Here is a 17,200-nt window from a genome sequence, read left to right as displayed (position 1 = left end):
ATGTGGGATTGCAGCTGTTTCTTCCTTTTTTAACTGCTAGTGGGGGTTTGAACTGGATTGGGTGGGAGCTTGGCTGTGCTCTGATTGGATGGGGGTTTTTTGTGCTCTGATTGGCTGGGGGTGTGTCCTGTTTGGGTGGGGGCTTGGTTGTGCTCAGACAGCATTCTGAGCATTCTGCACAATATCCACCATCCTAAGAAAAATATCCACCATCCTAAGAAACCCCAAAGACAAAATTGAGTTAGAAAATCAAGGAGTATATGAAATCCCATGCACCGCCTGCCCCACAACATACATTGGACAAACCAACAGAAGAATAAGTGCACGCATTGAAGAACACAAGAACTCAGTCAAAAAAGAGGAACCAACTTTTTCCCTGGTCCAACACCTTAAAGCCAAAGGACACGATATTGACTTTAAAAAGACCAGAACTATCGTCAAAACTGAACACTTCAACAACAGAATAATCAGAGAAGCCATCGAAATAGAAAAACGCCCACACAGCATGAACAAATGAGATTATATCTCCTGCCTACCAGCCATTTGGAAACCCACCCTTATTGACAAACGAGTCCCTAACACGAGGAATGACACCAGACCCACACTCACGAGGTCCACACAGGATGTCACCACCACACATCCACCCAGAAAGCAGGCCCAAACCCACACTGATCATGAAGCACGACCAAGGACCAGAAGCCAGACCGCAGCTGCAACATTAGCCATTTCAAACCCCTCCAATCCATACAGGCAGCAGACAGACACCCACTATGAAGATGTAGCACGACCACAAACACGAAGCCAAACAACAGCAATGCAGCTCACCAGCTCAAATCCCCCTGCAACTCAGACTAATCTGAGCACAACCAAGCCCCCACCCAAACAGGACACACCCCCAGCCAATCAGAGCACAAAAAACCCCATCCAATCAGAGCACAGCCAAGCTCCCACCCAATCAGTTCAAACCCCCACTAGCAGTTAAAAAGGAAGAAACAGCTGTAATCCCACATTGCTTCCAGAAGCCCGAAGCTGAAGCCTGAACATGACAAATGAGACTTTGTCGAAACGTCGCCAAGACACTTCCAATTTTACGCGGGAGAAAACCCGAATAACCAAAGACCTACATATATATATATATGTAGAAAAAACCTCAGAAAACATATATATGTATATATATATATATATATGGTGACTGTATGACTATAACTTGTTGCTGGCAATCCTTATGATTTATATTGATATATTGACCATCAATTGTGTTGTAAATGTTGTACCTTGATGAACGTATCTTTTCTTTTATGTACACTATGTACACTGAGAGCATATGCACCAAGACAAATTCCTTGTGTGTCCAATCACGCTTGGCCAATAAAAATTCTATTCTATTCTATTCTTTTTACCTGTGTCGTATAAGACAATGGTCCTCAATCTTTGTGGCTTGGTGGCCCAGTGGAGGGGGGGGAAACCAGGCCACGCAAGTAGCAGGCTGGCATGCATGCGCATGGAAGCACAGGTTGACTTGCACAAGTTGAGCGGTGTTCATATGAACACGCCAGGCCAGTTTGCGCAGCCTATTTGCAAATAGGCCATGGCCTGGCAGTGGCCCACAGCCCAGGGATTGGAGACCCCTGATATAAGAGACATAAAAAGGGGCAGGAAACTCATTACATGATGTTAATGCCATCTTAACTTTTTGAGTGTCCTTTGACTCCGTTATGTAGATTGAATTTCTTCCAGTATCTGAAACCAACCGGAATAATTTATTATCTTTATAGTCTGCCTTTATTCCAGAAGCTTATTATGTATTTATATTTAGCTACGTTCTCTCTATAGTAATAACTGTATGAGTTGGGCTGACCCCAAACTAAACCAAACCAAGATGGACCTGAAGCTGGGCTTCCCCAGCCCTAGTCCAACGCCTTACCCATAGTATAATATTCTCTTTGCATTAAAAAAAATTGTTCCAAAAACGTTATCAGGAAATGCCATTTTCTTTAGGATCATAAACAGAAAAATATTCAAAATCTTATTCCCTGCCTTCAATAATTTCAGTGTCAGACCCACTTTTAAAAAATTTGGGTGATAAATTTAAAGATGCAATCATAATCCTCAAGTAGCCAAAAGATCTTATATACTTTCGAGGGAAACTATGATAACAAACTTACCATGATGATTGAAGTCATAGATGTAGTCTGGACAAAGAACCACTACTTTTTTACCTGGGAGACTTGCTGGCCAACAAATGATTCCATCCCATTCAGGTAAACAATGACCATCTAATAAGGTTATTGTTTCACAAGTCAAGGGAAAGAGATGTGGGAAAGAAAGAAACAATCATGAACAGAGGGGTAAATAGAGATTTTAAAATTAGCAGACAATAGCCAATATGCCTCTTATTTTAGTGCTGTGCTTAAACTGAATGGATAGCTTGCATTATAGTTTATTTTTATTTTATTTATTTATTTTGTCACAACAGTATATATAAGCATAAGCATAAAAGTAACTATATAATATATAAGCATATATATATAAGCATAAGCATGCAATAACTATATTAATTGGATATAATGAAAGAAAACAATAGGACAGGAACGGTAGGCACGTTTGTGCTCTTATGCAGGCCCCTTACGGACCTCTTAGGAATGGGGTGAGGTCAATAGTAGACAGTTTTTGGTTAAAGCTTTGGGGATTTTGGGAAGAGACCACAGAGTCAGGTAGTGTGTTCCAAGCATTAACAACTCTGTTACTGAAGTCATATTTTCTGCAATCAAGATTGATGCGGTTAACATTAAGTTTAAATCTATTGTTTGCTCTTGTATTGTTGTGATTGAAGCTGAAGTAGTCTTTAACAGGAAGGACATTGCAATATTCTATGAGTTAAACATGAGTTTAACTCATAATTCTATGAGTTCTTGAAGAGTTTACAGGTAGTCCTTGACTTATGTCCACAATTGGGACCAGAACCTCTGTTACTAAGTGATGTGATTGTTAAGTGAATCAGGCCTAGTTTTATGACTTTTTTTGTGATGATTGTTAAGCAAAGCAATGGTTCACTGTGATCCAGTTTTGCCAAAATCCAAAAGTAAATGCGGTCTTATGACCTTGGAGATGGAGCGGCTATCAGAACTGGGTTTTAGGTGTCCCACGGAGATCGGTCATAACTTCAAATAGTTGTAAATTAAGAATTATCAACAAGGTAGAATGGTCTGAATCTAATTTGAAGCACAACTGCCACCCATCCATAGTTTTCCCATAATGGCAGCAAATCTTGGATTTCCATTAGAACACATAGCCAATGTTTTTAGAACAATATAAAATCAAAACTGGTACCTGGGATTTGCTCCTTCTGGCCATTTATCTGATTGTGACATGTTGATTTTGCTTCATTCAGCAAATAAATTTGTTCTTCTTTGGTTAGAACATCATCAGTGTCCACCTGCCAAACATAAGGAGAGAGAGGTAAGACACAGGGGGCTGCTCCATCCATTTGCATCTGGCTCCTTCTTTCCCAAAACTGGGTTCATGAAATATCAATCCACCAAACTGGGAAAGAGAAATGCAACTTTATTTGAATTTTATTTCCAAAACAAAATAGGGTGATCAAGTCTATTCTGCAAGACCTTCTGAGGATATTGTGCCATATCAGCTATCAAACTGACACCAAATATAGTACTTTAATTGTTATAGGAGAGGGGAGATAAATTAGTCAGACAAAGAAGTATACAAACAAATATAATTCAATCCTAATCAATGATGAGTCTTCATTCATTCACTGATTCATCACCACATTTTGGATGCCTAGTCGAAAGTAAAAGTGAAATAGGATAGAGAAAATGGATTGGCACTCAAGGAGTCTGAAAATTGCAGATAGAATCACCTGAAGATAATATTTCTAAGGAAAGTAAAAGGGAGAACTTCTGCTGTACAGTATTCAGCTGCCAGGAGTTTTTTCTCATTGGCTAGTTCCCAAATACTGAAGTTCTGTGACTCTTTTACACATTTAAGACTCTTTTACGCAATTAAGAAAATGTCATTGTATTTTAGCTCACTGGCAAGAAAAATCACCCTGCGTGCATGAACATTTTATGATTGGTTCCAAAACTTGAGCAGCAGTTTTTCTGAAACCTGGTGTTGATCTTGTTGAGAGTCTGATACATACATGACAGATCTTATACATGTAATATAATATCTGGAACAAGTCATTTTTGGAACCTTACAAACCTCTTCACAAGCTGTGCTTTCACTTAGCACCAATTTTTCACAATAGCCTAATTATTGCTAGTTTATACAGCTTCAGTCTCTTTCCTGGCCTTGATGTGTATCTAGTTCCTGTGTTTTTGTTATTCACACATTTAGGAATTGCCTGAGAAGATACTCTGAGATTTACTTTAGTCTATTCATACAATTTCCAGTCATTTATTCACTGATACGCTGAACATGACTATGCCTATATAATTTAGGGCTACATTTGTTATTCCTGTAGTCTCTGCTTCTTAAAATCATAACAAAATCATGTTAGAAGAAGAAGAGAGTAAAGTAGTGTCCAATAGCTTCAGCAGATTAAACCTATCACCTCTCTCCTGATCTTTCAGAAATTACTTTTCAGAAATTACTTTTCAGAAATTTCAGAAATACCTTTGATGAAGGTATTTTTTTCTTTTTCTTTTATGTACACTGAGAACATATGCACCAAAATAAATTCCTTGTGTGTCCAATGACACTTGGCCAATAAATTCTATTCTATTCTATTCTATTCTATTCTATTCTATTCTATTCTATTCTATTCTATTCTATTCTATTCTATTCAGCAGTACTAGGCCTGATTGGTACTTGGATGGGGGACCTTGGGGAAACTAAGACTTAATGCTAAGCAGGGAAAATATAAAAATATTCTGGAAGAACAATAGTTTTGCTTCCCACAAAACTACAAGGATATGTATCAAGTCACCAGGAGTCAAGCATTATTCCTCATCATCTCCCCCCCCTTTTAAATATCACATTTATTGAATTGTTTACATTAATTCATGTACAATCAATCTTCCAAGACTCTAGGAGGTTTGTGATAAGATTAAAAGCAAATACAGGTAGTCCTCAACTTATGACCATAATTGAGCCCAAAATTTATGTTGCTAAGTGACGCCATTGTTAAATGAGCTGCACCTTACATTATTTTTTTTTAAATTTGAATTTATATCCCGCCCTTCTCTGAAGACTCAGGGCGGCTTACACTATGTTAAGCAATAGTCTTCATCCATTTGTATATTATATACAAAGTCAACTTTTATTGCCCCCAACAATCTGGGTCCTCATTTTACCTACCTTATAAAGGATGGAAGGCTGAGTCAACCTTGGGCCTGGTGGGACTTGGTTATGATCTTTTATGCCACAGTTGTTAATAGAATCATTTCGGCTGTTAAGTGAATCATGTGGTCATTAAGTGAATCTGACTTCCCCCATTGATTTTATAGGAAGCTGTCTGGGAAGATTACAAATGGTGATCACATGACGCCAGAGCAGTGCAACCGTCATAAATACATGCCAATTGCCAAGTGCCTGAATTTTGATCATATGACCATGGGGATGCTGCAATGGTTTTAAGCGTGAAAAATGATCAAAAGTCACTTTTTTCAATGCTGTTGTAACTTTGATCAGTCACTAAACAAATTGTTGTAAGTCAAGGACTACCTGTATAGAAATTAAAATTTTGCTTCTGAAGGCATATCATGATTGTGTTCTATTAATTATTTTGATTGCACTCTAAGGCTGTGGCGAATAATACAAATCATTGTGTATTGATATGGATATCAGTAAGGCTATATTTGATCTATCTATTATTTTTCTGACTTGTTTGGAGGAGTATGCTGGCTGAGGCTTTGGGGAACCTGAACTCCAGCAAATTTGGGGGCATATAGGCTAGAGAAAGAGAGATTAGTCTAGATATTCGATTGATGGATGGATAAATAGACAGGGATGGACTGAAAGAAATATACAACAGCTTAAGCAATCTGAGAATGGCTCCTGAAAAATGATCCCTTAATTATGAGCCGTAGGAGATGCTCCAGGGAAGCCAAGTTTTTTGGTGGCATCAGATGTATGAAAAGCTATGTTCAGACCATGACTTTGAGATTGTATTGTGTTTGTCAAGGACTGACTCATTTCCTGTGAAAAATTGTCAGGAAATGGGAGAGTTCAGTAAGATAAAGCAAGGCAGCACTAAAGATTACTCAAGTGGGCCCCAGTGATGACAGTTGTAATTAAGTTGCTCATCTGCAAATCTTGATAAAGACTTTCACATTAATGAAATTTCCATTGTGTCTGTGGTAGCCGCTGGAGTGTGTGTATATGTATGAGGAAGCTGCAGTAGGGCCCTGATGAAGCCCCAGCTGCTAATGAGGAGATTCATCAGGGACAATGTTGCCAACTGTTTACCACTAGGAATAAAAGGCAAGCTTTTCAGATTGGACATGAACAAAATGTGAGTCATAAAATAAAAAGCAGACAGAGAGAGGGGGAGGTATTAGCAGGTTCATATCTTGGAAATCATCCATGCAATATAATAAAATCTATGGGTTCCATAATTGCCTGGGTTTTGGGTTTGTTTGTTTTTTTGGTTGAGTGTGGGGTAACATTCTGATTATTATAAATTATTGAAATACATTGGCTTTGCATATTCTTACTAAGCTACATTTTAATTTAGTTTTCTTGGTGTATTATTTACTTCCATTACAACCTGTAAAATAAGGTTTACAGCTGTGTGCATCCATCTAATTGTTATTAGTTTAGCAAAACATGATTAAAGCTTAGTGCGCTCTTTCCCAATCAACTACCTTGTAGATGTACAAATGCTTCATTTCCCAGCATTCCAGCCAGCTGACACCCAACACTTATGGAGGGCATCAAGTTGGAGAAGACTGGACCATGGATGAACCTTGCTTGAGGACCCAGATTGTTGGAGGCAATATGCTGGCTTTGTAAACCGCTTAGAAAGGGCTGTAAAAGCACTATGAAGAATAGAATAGAATAGAATTTTATTGGCCAAGTGTGATTGGACACACAAGGAATTTGTCTTGGTGCATATGCTCTCAGTGTACATAAAAGAAAAGATACGTTCATCAAGGTACAACATTTACAACACAATTGATGATCAATATATCAATATAAATCATAAGGATTGCCAGCAACAAGTTATAGTCATACAGTCATAAGTGGAAAGAGATTGGTGATGGGAACTATGAAACGATTAATAGTAGTGCAGATTCAGTAAATAGTCTGACAGTGTTGAGGGAATTATTTATTTAGCAGAGTGATGGCCTTCGGGAAAAAACTGTTCTTGTGTCTAGTTGTTCTGGTGTGCAGTGCTCTATAGCGTCGTTTTGAGGGTAGGAGTTGAAACAGTTTATGTCCAGGATGCGAGGGATCTGCAAATATTTTCACGGCCCTCTTCTTGATTCGTGCAGTATACAAGTCCTCAATGGAAGGCAAGTTGGTAGCAATTATTTTTTCTGCAGTTCTAATTATCCTCTGAAGTCTGTGTTTTTCTTGTTGGGTTGCAGAACCGAACCAGACAGTTATAGAGGTGCAAATGACAGACTCAATAATTCCTCTGTAGAAGTGATATATAAGTCTAAGCACTATTGCTGTTGCGGTTGCTATTGCTTCAAGCCCATCAGCAACAATGGTTAAGGCACTAGCCTAGTAAGAAGGAGACCATGAGTTCAAGTGCTGCTTTATCCATGAAAGCCAGCTGGGTGATCTTGGGCCAGTCCCTCTCTCTCAGGCCAACTCACCTCACAGGGTTGTTGTTGCAGGGAAAATAGAAGAGAAGTGTGCTAGATATGTTGAGTTATTTGCAAAAATAATAAAGATGAGATACAAATAAATAAAAATACAAGCATATATTAAATAAAAATGCAGCAACAGTACAGATAGTCTTCAACTTACAACAGCTTGTTGTAACTTTGAACGGTTAGTGACAGTTCAAAGTTATAACAGCAGTGAAAAAAGTGATTTATGACCATTTTTTATAGTTATGACCATTGCAGCGTTCTTATGGCTATATGATCAAAATTCAGAAGCTTGCCAAATGAACCATATTTATGACAATAGCAGTGTCCTGGAGTCATATGACCACCTTTTGCGATCTTCTGACAAGCAAAGTCAATGGGGAAGCCAGATTCACTTTAATGACCATTTTACTAACTTAACAACTGCAATGATTCACTTAATAACTGTCACAAAGAAATTCATAAAATGAGGCAAAAGTCACTTGTCAAATGTCTTGCTTAGTAACAGAAACTTTGGGCTCAGTTGTGGTCATAAATCAAGGACTGTCTGTAATTATGATATTAAAATTTCTGTATTTATTGCAATCGTGACGTCCAATTGGTTGGGTGGATAGATGGATAGCAATTTAAGGTTTAAGGTGACCTCCATCAGTTGGCAAAGATAGCAAAGATTCACAGCTAGCTTCTGAAATTCTTCTTCTGCAGACTCTGCGATTCCTACATTGCCATGTTACACCTCTCACCCTCTTAACACACAGTCATTCTCCAATTGCTCCCTCAGATCACACAGGGATGCATAGCGGCTGAGCCAATGGAGAACAAGGCACCTCTTGTACAGTGTAGCTTTTAACAACTCCATACTAAAGTTAACAAGCAATCCAGAGACAAACAGAGAGGGGAAATTGAGGCGATTGAAAATGTATGTGTTATACCAGAAATCAGAAATGGATGATTATACCTTTCCTTTATCCTCTGGAAATCCGCAAGGAAGGGAGAGGTACCAGGATTATTGCCTTGTCCTAGGGTTTTTCAAACTTGGCTACATAAGATGTGTAGGCTTCAACTCCCAGAATGTTGGCTGGGGAATTCTGGGAGTTGAATTCCACATATCTTAAAGTTGCCACATTTGAAAAATAGTGCTTTACAGGACCTTGCTGTTTTAATTCCTTAGTCAACAGCTATTCCATCAGCCTAGTTAGTCATCACAAGAATTGTAACTTTAACAACTGGAACGGCTTTTGTTTGTTCTTTCCTCTCTTCTCCCCTTCCCCTCTCAATCCCTTTTTCTTGTGGGACAAATGTAAACAGGAACTAATAATGCCTGTAAATAAACCCAAGTGGGATTAACACAAATTTCAAATACATCAATAAATAAAATTCTTGCAACATACTTGTCTGTTTATCATTTTTGTAGATATCACTTATGTGGATTGGATTTTAATTTTTTCAAGGAGCAGGAAACTTAAAGATAACAGATGCCTCGCATTTAGGAAATCCCAGGATCAACTGCTGTGGTGGCTTATAAGAACGCTGAAGTATTTATGTGAATGAGAGACAAGCCAAATGGTAACAGTTCTCAGGGCAGAGATGTCAATTATGTCAACAACCAAACAAGCAGCAGAGTTTATTGCAACATGAGCGAAGTGGAAAGAAGAAGCAACTTTAAATTATTGTGAATCTAAGAAAGGAAATGCCCCCTTGTGGTCTTGAAAGAAAATGAGCTTTCCACTGGAGCCTTATTGTCGTTTGCATAAAGATTCTTCTATCTATATCCATAAAATGGGTCATTTTTCTGAGAGATTTCAGCTAAATCTGAACCTAGCAACCTTTGTGACACAGATAATGACTAAATAGAGTCTTAGAGCCATATTTTTTTCTGTTGTTCCCCTCACAGGGACCCAATAATGATTCTCCTCCACCTCCTTCCATAGACATTTTGAGGCAGAGAGCATAATTTCCACAATATTTTGTCACTCCTCTTATCTGATAAGGACCCAAAGGTATCCAGCCAAGTTCCCCAGTTTTGTGCTTCATTATATGCTATTCACCTTACTTGTGGTTGAAGAGTGATTCATTTACTTACTTGCATTTTATATCATTTTGTTATATTACAACTGTACTTCTATCCCTGTACTTTTATATTGTATATTTCATTCTTGTGCCTTTGTTATTATTATTATTATTATTATTATTTATTCGATTTTTATACCGCCCTTCTCCCGAAGGACTCAGGGCGGTGTACAGCCAAAAGTAAAAACAAATAATACAATATACAATTAAAATACAAATTAAAAAACTTATTTTATAATTGGCCTAAAAAACTTTAAAATATATAAAACTAAAACCCCTTAAAATTAATAATAGAAAATTTAAAATCAATAAAATTTAAGCCAGCCCCGCGCGAATGAAAAGATGTGTCTTCAGTTCGCGGCGGAAGGTCCGAAGGTCAGGTATTTGGCGTAAACCCAGGGGAAGCTCTTTCCAGAGTGTGGGAGCCCCCACAGAGAAGGACCTTCCCCTGGGGGCCGCCAGCCAACATTGCTTGGCGGACGGCACCCTGAGAAGTCCCTCTCTGTGAGAGCATACGGGTCGGTGGGAGGCATGCGGTAACAGCAGGCGGTCCCGTAAGTACCCAGGCCCTAAGCCATGGAGCGCTTTAAAGGTAGTGACCAAAACCTTAAAGTGCACCCGAAAGGCCCCAGGTAGCCAGTGCAGTCTGCGCAGGAGCGGTGTTACGCGGGAGCTACGCGAAGCTCCCTCTATCACCCGCGCAGCTGCATTCTGGACTAACTGAAGCCTCCGAGTGCACCTCAAGGGGAGCCCCATGTAGAGAGCATTACAATAATCCAAGCGAGAGGTAACGAGCGCATGAGTGACTGTGCACAAGGCATCCCGATCAAGGAAGGGGCGCAACTGCCGAACCAGGCGAACCTGGTGGAAGGCCCTCCTGGAGACGGCCGTCAAATGATGGTATATGCATACTTACTGCTTGTAAATCGACATACATATGTATTTATATTCACATTTTTTAGATTGTATGGCCTTATTCTTGAATAAAATGTTTAGTTTTATTTGATTTTGATACATGTAAGATTGGAGGAATTGACATTTACTGCCAAACTTCTCAATCTTGATTGCAGAAAATATGACTTTTGTAACAGAGTTGGAACACACTACCTGATTCTGTGGTCTCTTCCCAAAATCCCCAAAGTTTTAACCAAAAACTGTCTACCATTGACCTCACCCCATTCCTAAGAGGTCTGTAAGAGGCATGCATAAGAGCACAAACGTGCCTACCGTTCCTGTCCTATTGTTTCCTTTCATTATATCCAATTAATATAGTTATTACATACTTATGCTTATATACTGTATATGCTTATATATTATATAGTTATTTTCATGCTTATTCTTTTATATACTGTTGTGACAAAATAAATAAATAAAAATAAAAATAAATAAACCTTGTTCCAGAGATCAGGGCAGCAGGATGAACATACATATAGAAGTATAGAAAACATATTTATTACAATAATTTTATTTATTCAAGAAACTAAGGATGGGGCACATGGATTTTGTTTCATTATTTACTGGAATTCAGTCAGTGGTAGGTTGCTACTGGTTCGCCCCGGATCAAATGATCTGGCGGTGGTGGCGGTGGGAGGCTCTGCCCACCCACCTGGACGTCTCTGTGCATGCACCCGCGAGCAAACCAGTAGCAATCGAAATTGAAACCTACTACTGAATTCAGTGCAATCAGATATGCCCAACCAACCAAATCATGGCCATCAATTTAGGTCATTGTATTAATAAAGTGGGCAGATTTATGGAGGAAAGTTATAAATAGCTAGTAGCGGTAACTGCTTGATGTCTCTTTCAAGTCAGGCTTAACTCCTGATAAATAATTTCATGGATATAGCCATATAGTTTTCTTCACAACATTATGTAAATGTGGTATGGCAATAATACAAATTTATAATTGTAAATAAAGTAAACTGTGGTCTCCTTGCATTCGAGCTGATAATTCCAAAGTTATATCCCTTGAAGTTTGTCTTCTTTTAGGAATCTTTTCATTTTCTCATTCTAGCTTTAAGTCCAGAAATTTTCTGAGTAGCCACCCACATGCCAAATCTGATTTTGCTGTCACCCAGCTATTCTGATGGTTGTTTATGATCTCTAGAATTCCAAGAAGCATTAGTGTATCCTCTCCATGTTTATGGTCTGAACTGGATGGGCTATTGGCTCTTTAGGCAGGTTCAACTACTTTCCTATATAAAACAAATATTAAGATTATAAAACTAAAAATTGACTAGATGCACCTTGGAAAATAATCTTGATAGAAAACTCCTTGTATCAGTATGTACAGACAGACAGACTTCACAACTAATTGGGACATATTTGTGTGGGTTATTTTTTGATAAGAATCCCCAAATTATTCAGAGTGCAAAAAATAAGGGAGAATTTCACCACACCCTGAAAAGTGAGGGGACACCTCCCTAAAATTGTACCTCTTCCTCCAAACTGATTCCTCACAACACAACTATCTTGTGTGCTATGTTATACTGAGGTATCATGATGGAATCAAACTCATTCATTTACCAGATGATTGGTGTCATACAGTATTCATAGGTAGACACCTTTAAATGGCCAGAGTGGGATCAGCTGAGTATAGAGGCAACGAGGGGTAAGATTAGGATTTTCTGGATTTAGGGGGGCATTGGGAGGTATTCTTTAAAAAAAACAAAACATTGTTAGGCTTTCTGAGTATCTCAAAAATGATAGCAAACTATGTCACCAGTTTTCAACAACTTTGGCCAATTGTGACTCTAATGAACAATGTGATTTTTAAAATTTGGGACCATTGTATCATATAATTTTTTGCAATTTATAGAACAAACCATGATTAAAAAGTTCAAAATCTATGAATCTGAACGCCGAATATGATAGAACAAAGATTTAAACTTGGAACTTCCTAATCCTCATCTAATATCTAATCATATATTTTTGCCTCAGGGAACACAAAATATTTTTTTCAAATCACAGTAAAATCTTTCTGATAATGCAAACTGTGGCAGCATAGAAGTAATTCTTACAATAGTTCTGAAATTTTCCAAATATGCACAATATGTATGCAGCAGACTTTGAAGACCATACAAACCATACCAGCATAAATTATTAATTGCAGATTAATTTTTAGAGCCTTGTTTGGGGGATAAAAGAATAGATTCTATTATTTAATTATTCATTTAAAACAGTGTCGCTTGTTTCCTGATGATGTCTATATATGAATAAGCTAGAATTTGTTAATCATCCTGCATTATTGGTTCACTCAAAACAGGAAGCCTAAAATTTGGTTTTCAAAGTACAATTCCTGGGTTATACAACACAGTAAGCAAAGAACGTTATGGCTTAGCCACACTGTAAAGCAGCCAGTAGCTAGATAAATATCATAGTTATGTCATACCACATAAGTTTACTTAACTGTGCTTTACTGAACAGACTAGAATGGATGGATTTGTGTATAGTAAGACATAACTATGATTTATGGTGGTTATTTCTTCATTTGTTTGCTAAGGCTGTCCTTTCCAGCATATGCTAGGTAGCCTGCAACATTTTGAAAAATAATAAAAACAATAAAACAGCACAGACAGCCTGGACTAAAATAATCATGACCATGATTGGGATGACATACATGGAAAGATATTCTATAACCCTCCATAATGGATTTAGTGGTGTAAGAAAATAAACATTGCAAAAGATGAAGGGAGACACAGAAGAGCTACTATATGAAAAACAATGATTTGGGCTCTTCAAAAGAGCACCATTTAGCTGACTTGGTAATATAATGTTCATATTTTCCAGACACAAACCCTACTAGCTGGGTGATGGGAGTTAATGTCTCATATAGTTGGAGAACCCCAAGTTGGGTAAAGCTGAGCTAGATTCCCTGAAACTTTTCATAACTGAGGCAGGATAACTCAAAAGTAAAATCTCCACTGGCTTTATCCCCAAAAATGTATTCATGTTTTCTATGCCCATTTCACCAAATCTGTGTCAAAATTCTGGAGGAAGGCAAAAGAAAATAATTTGTCCAAGCAAGAGAAGGGAAAATTTTACATGCTTTATTAGCCAAGTGTTCAGGCATTTAATTCAAATAACCTGCTTCTGCTCCAGAGTAAGATAAGAGACAAAATCAATTAGCAACGTATAAATTCCCCTGAAATAAATGGGAGTATAATCCAAAAGTAAAGTTGAATCAAGATAACAGGACTTGTGCCCAAACCCCATTTCAGTGGAATTGTTTCTGCCTGATATGCTAAACATCCCAATCATCTGTCTGTGCCTATTGCTTGCAACACAAGAAAGGAAGAGAGAAAAAGGGCTTACCAAAGCGCAAACCACATTCAGAAAGGAGAAACAAAAAGCAACTCTTAGGAAGCTGCTTAACTGGGTCAATTCCTCCATCCTTCTCAGAATCCTGGTGCCATCCAAAGTGGGGAAAAGATATTTTTGATTTTCCGATACTTTCTTGAAGGAAGGGGAAAGTATTTTCAGTACGTAAATCGAAACTGAAGTCCTGTGGATCTAGCAATATTGGCATGCAAGTTCATTTCTTCATCCGCAGATTAAACTTCTTCAGCAAAAAAACCCAGTCTGATCTCCAAATTTCTGGGACACCAGCATTCATTTAACTGATAGATGATACTGAGGCTGCTGCTTAATTATGTTCAGTGTTCCCTCTGCTTGGTGATTTAGCCTGCCCTCTCTGCTTATTTGGGGTGTATTTATGACTTCTCCTGTCAGCCACTCCTTTTCTGTATGAGAAAGAGACAGAGAGTAGGTAAAGAGTTTGGAAAGAGAAAACCACCCAGGCAAGCTGAATCTTAGGTTCTGTTTCTTAGCCTTTGCAAGTGTTTGGCTGGCTAGCCAGCTTTTCCCTTTCCAATCCGATGAAGCTTTTTACTTACTCTCTGTCTCTTTCTCATACAGAAAAGGAGTGGCTGACAGGAGAAGTCATAAATACACCCCAAATAAGCAGAGAGGGAAGAAAAATGAATTGCTATGTGGGGTTTCCTGGTTTAGAATTAGAGGAAGAGGTTTCTTTCTGTTGATATGTGAAATGCGATGGAGGTGTGCTTCAGCCAAAATGTCTTTGGAGGATTCTCAATCATCCAGGTCATGGTTATCCCAAAAGAGCTTTTTTCAAAAGCAGTTGGACTTTCTTGGATTTTTCTTTGAAAATGTTTTGCTTCTCATCCAAGAAGCTTCTTCAGCTCCAGAAAACAAAGAAACTTCTTGGATGAGAGGTGAAATATTTTCAGTGAAAAAAACCAAGGAAGTCCAATTGCTATTGGAAAAAGTACTTTTGGGGTGTACTTCACCCTTTCCAAATTCCAGAAATCTATCTCTCCAGGCGTCCCAGAGAGAATACAGCAATAATAGATGTAGTCCAATAAATGCTCAAGTTTAGAAAAGGCAATGTTAAATATAGTATAACTTTAGCATTATGAAGCTATGGTTTGTTTCAGTGGTAGGTTGCTCCCGGTTCTGTCTAGTTCTACAGAACCGGTAGTAAAATGGCGGGAGGCTCCGCCCACCCACCCAATGTCATCAAGGGGTGCACTCCCATTGCGAAACAATAGTAGAGGTAAATAGAACTCACCCCTGGTCTGTTTAAATGTTAACTGAGGTCCTTTGGTTATTCATGTCCTGACAGTCACTCACACATGTGAACTATTGCAAAACCACAATTATGGGCATGCCATAATATGCCTCTGTTTCATTGAGCTCCACTGGTTAGCATCTGGTTTCTAGATACAATTCAGGATCCCGATTATTAGCTATAAAGTTTGTTATGGTGTGGGCCTGGCTATCTGATAGACAGCTGCCTTCTATCACTTCTACCCATCCTATACAGTTTGAATGAAGTCATCTGAAGGAACACAGGAATGGCACCTTCTCTTTTGCAGTGCCTTCCCCCAGAATAATATCGACCCATAGATCAATGCAGTCTGTACATTGACCTTGTTTAAATGGGCTCTTGGCTAGTGTGTGTGGTGGGCATCTTATACAATTTTTTTCTGTTCAGATTATGTTTTACTACTCTACCAGAACATTTACCATTCTTCTTTAACTGTTATATTATTTTGAACAGTTTAATATTGTATGCCTATTGTGGGCATATTCATAAATATTGTTTGAATAAGTTACAATTAGTTGGACCATATTGTATGCTAAGTCTGAAATAAATCTGGTCATATTTCAGTGTGTTGTGTGAATACAACCTCAGTCACACCTACTATCTTGACCCCAGAAATGTCTAATCTCTTTCTATCATTCTTGATGTCACTCAGTCCAATCTTCCTGGTTTGAAAAATGGACAATGGAAAACACCCATCTTTTCTGCCTTTTTACTGCTACTGTTGAAAAGTAGCAGTAAATATGTTCAATGTGTTCCCTATGGATCACTAGTGATGAACAGATTAGCCCTTGTCCATCTAAGGATCCATTTATCCTGTTATGAACCTGCCTGATTTTAAAGATTTGAAAAGTGCCTCCTGCAGAAACTCCTTTATCCAACACCACAAAAAAAAAACACATATGCAGTCTTTTAATCTCATATTTTACATTTTTGTTTTATGTGTTCCCTTGATCATATCTAGAATGATTTCCCCCTTCATTGATTAGTGCCTTGTCATGGCGAAGGGGCTTGCATAGCCCAATGAAGCTATGAGCTACGCTGTGCAGGGCCACCCAAGACAGACAGGTCATAGCAGAGAGCTCTGACAAAACGTGATCCACTGGAGAAGGAAATGGCAATCCACTCCAGTATCTTTGCCATGAAAACCCAATGGACAGCACCAAAAGGCAAAAAGATACGATGCTGGAAGATGAGCCCCTCAGGTCGGAGGGTGTCCAATATGCTATTGGGGAAGAGCAAAGGGCTAGTATTAGTAGTGCCAGAAAGAGTGAAGTGACTGGGCCAAAGCCAAAAGGACACTCAGCTGTGGATGTATCTGGTGGTGAAAGGGAAGTCCGATGCTGTAAAGATCTATCCTCCATAGGAACCTAGAATGTAAGATCCTTGAATCAAGGCAAGCTGGACATGGTCAAACAAGAGATGATAAGACTGAACATCGACATCTTAGGAATCAATGAATTAAAATGGACAGGAATGGGTGAATTTAATTCAGATGACCATCAGGTATACTACTTCTGGCAAGAATCCCTCAGAAGACATGGAGTAGCCTTCATAGTCAATAAAAGAGTAGGAAAAGCAATACTGGCATACAATCCCCAAAATGACAGAATGATCTTAATTCAAATCCAAGGCAAACCATTCAATATCACAGTCTATGCCCCAACCACTGGTGCTGAAGAGGATGAAATTGACAGGTTCTATGAAGCACCTTATACAG

At 38.5% G+C, this 17,200-nt stretch overlaps 1 protein-coding gene across 1 annotated transcript in view; it reads right to left on the bottom strand.

Moving 5' to 3' along the window:
• LOC131197514 (parathyroid hormone/parathyroid hormone-related peptide receptor-like) overlaps positions 1–14,513 on the bottom strand; it is a 31,470-nt gene extending 16,957 nt beyond the window's left edge. Inside the window, exons 1-3 of the mRNA XM_058181669.1 lie at positions 14,169–14,513; positions 3,331–3,436; positions 2,166–2,276 (exon numbers count right to left, since the gene is read on the bottom strand). Coding sequence (XP_058037652.1) covers positions 2,166–2,276; positions 3,331–3,436; positions 14,169–14,246 — 295 coding nt within the window. The 5' untranslated portion in view covers positions 14,247–14,513. The remainder of the gene's footprint in view (positions 1–2,165; positions 2,277–3,330; positions 3,437–14,168) is intronic.
• Between the last annotated feature and the right edge of the window lie 2,687 nt (positions 14,514–17,200).

The sequence above is a fragment of the Ahaetulla prasina genome, chromosome 4 (genome assembly GCF_028640845.1).
Source record: "Ahaetulla prasina isolate Xishuangbanna chromosome 4, ASM2864084v1, whole genome shotgun sequence".
Lineage (NCBI taxonomy): Eukaryota > Metazoa > Chordata > Lepidosauria > Squamata > Colubridae > Ahaetulla > Ahaetulla prasina.
Note: the sequence above shows the minus strand (reverse complement) of the source record. Positions and strands in the feature narration are given on the sequence as shown.